At 31.2% G+C, this 1987-nt stretch overlaps 1 protein-coding gene across 1 annotated transcript; it reads right to left on the bottom strand.

Moving 5' to 3' along the window:
* Positions 1–380: 380 nt before the first annotated feature.
* Positions 381–1319, bottom strand: LOC124420024 (G-protein coupled receptor Mth2-like). Its single transcript, XM_046951516.1, has 4 exons — positions 1160–1319; positions 909–1094; positions 613–846; positions 381–547 (listed from the first exon to the last, which is right to left on the bottom strand). The coding sequence occupies exons 2-4, from the start codon at positions 1090–1092 to the stop codon at positions 381–383; spliced, it is 585 nt and encodes a 194-aa protein (XP_046807472.1). The 5' UTR covers positions 1093–1094; positions 1160–1319.
* Between the last annotated feature and the right edge of the window lie 668 nt (positions 1320–1987).

Below are 1987 nucleotides of genomic sequence, written 5' to 3'. Positions count from 1 at the left end.
CTATAGACTAGACTATAGACTAGACTATAGACTAGACTATAGACTAGACTATAGACTAGACTATAGACTAGACTATAGACTAGACTATAGACTAGACTATAGTTTATATTATTGAATAGACTATAGTCTAGACAATAAACTAGACTATAGGCTAGTCTATAAACCACACCATCGACTACTTAAGACTGGCCTATGGACTGGAATATAAGCTATAACTGGACTATAAACTAGAACATAGTGTAGGCTATACATTACTCTATAGACTAGATTAAAATCTAATAAATACAACACATTTGATGATGTTAAATAGAGAGAAGAGATTTAATACAATGTAGGTCTATAGTTCTAGGGCAACCCTCTGTGATGATGGAGAGTATTGATTAGGAATACCTTTTCATATACGTTGTTTTCATTCTGCCAGCAAATACAGTAGCGTCTCTTTCATTCAGCACCAAAAATCGAATCAGTTTTAAGTACATAATCGTACAATAAACTAATACAATTATATGAGGTATATAATAGTAAAAAAACGCTGACCAGCGGTTGACTGTAAATAAAAGCATAGAATTTTTTATATACAAACATAACAATTAAAAAATCTTAATAACTAACCTTTTACTCCACAACTATCCTTTTCTATGCCCGGCTTGTATTTTTCATCTATAATTTTCAACGATTGTATCATAAATATTATAAATGTAGTTGCACCAGGTATAACAAATCCCCATTTAAAGTATCTACGAAATAATGTTATAGAATCTAGGTTCGTAAGACTGACATAGGTATCGTAGCTGAGTATACTTATCCAGGTTAAAAAGGCGATTGTGGCAAAGTACATGATATAACCTAAACGAAAAATACTGAAAATCAGCAATCAGCCTATAATCGAAACAGATAAAGAAACTCACCTATATTTATACATTCATAAAAACCAAGCTGTACGTAAGACAAAGTATTGTAACAAATTAATGAATAAGTAATAGTCAGATATAGCAGATACATAATAAAACATTTGCCATGACAATTTCTCAATTCCGTAAAGAAACAATAAAAAAATATCGTTATAAGATAGAATGGAACCGAGCATGCCATTGCTGAAAATATATATTTTTAATTAATATGCCAAAATGGCATTAAATTTACAGTAATAAAAACATACCCACATTTTTGACAATATCTATCGGTTTGCGATCGTTAACTATTGGACAGACAAAGGGCAAAATGACACCGCCAATATCTTCAACTTCATAGAAATTAAAACAATATTCCTCTTGATCTCGATACTCATTTGTATACCGGATTAATAAAGTGCCATTCTGAAAATAGAAATGGTTGGATTGTAGAAATCTTAAAATAAGATAACAGTATCATCCCACAATAATATAAACTATAAACTAGACTGTAGACAAGGCTCTAGACTATACTATGGACCAGGCTATAAACTAGTCTTAAGACTAGACTATAAACGAGAATAGACAACTTCATAGAAATTAAAACAAGGACATAGACTGTAGTATAAACTAGGCTAGGCAATAGACTATACTAAAGACTTGACTACAGACCTGACAAGACATACACTAGGCCATGTACCCTGTAATTATATTGGATTATACCATAGAATAAACTAGAAACTGTACTATACACAAGGCTATGCACTATATTATATAAACAACTATAAACTAGATTATAGACTCAACTATAGACCAAACTCTAGATTATACTATAGATTATACCATAGACTAGACTATAGACTAGACTTTAGACTAGGCTATAGACTAGACTATAGACTAGATTATAGAATAGACGATAGACTTGAAGATTGACTAGACTATAGAATAGAGGATAGACTAGACGATAGACTATAAACTATAGACTAAGTTGTAGACTAGACTATAGACTATAGACTAGACTATAGACTAGACTATAGACTAGACTATAGACTAGACTATAGACTAGACTATAGACTAGACTATAGACTAGACTATAG

Source organism: Lucilia cuprina, chromosome 5, assembly GCF_022045245.1.
Source record: "Lucilia cuprina isolate Lc7/37 chromosome 5, ASM2204524v1, whole genome shotgun sequence".
Taxonomy (NCBI): Eukaryota; Metazoa; Arthropoda; class Insecta; order Diptera; family Calliphoridae; genus Lucilia; species Lucilia cuprina.
This window is presented reverse-complemented; position numbering and strand designations above follow the sequence as displayed.

Coding starts and splice junctions, on each gene's coding strand:
- LOC124420024 (XM_046951516.1), bottom strand. CDS start 1,092: ATGGCATGCTCGGTTCCATTCTATCTTATAACGATATTTTTTTATTGT. Junction 847..908: donor TTATGAATGTATAAATATAG/GTGAGTTTCTTT, acceptor TTTTTCGTTTAG/GTTATATCATGTACTTTGCC. Junction 548..612: donor GGATAGTTGTGGAGTAAAAG/GTTAGTTATTAA, acceptor TTTTATTTACAG/TCAACCGCTGGTCAGCGTTT.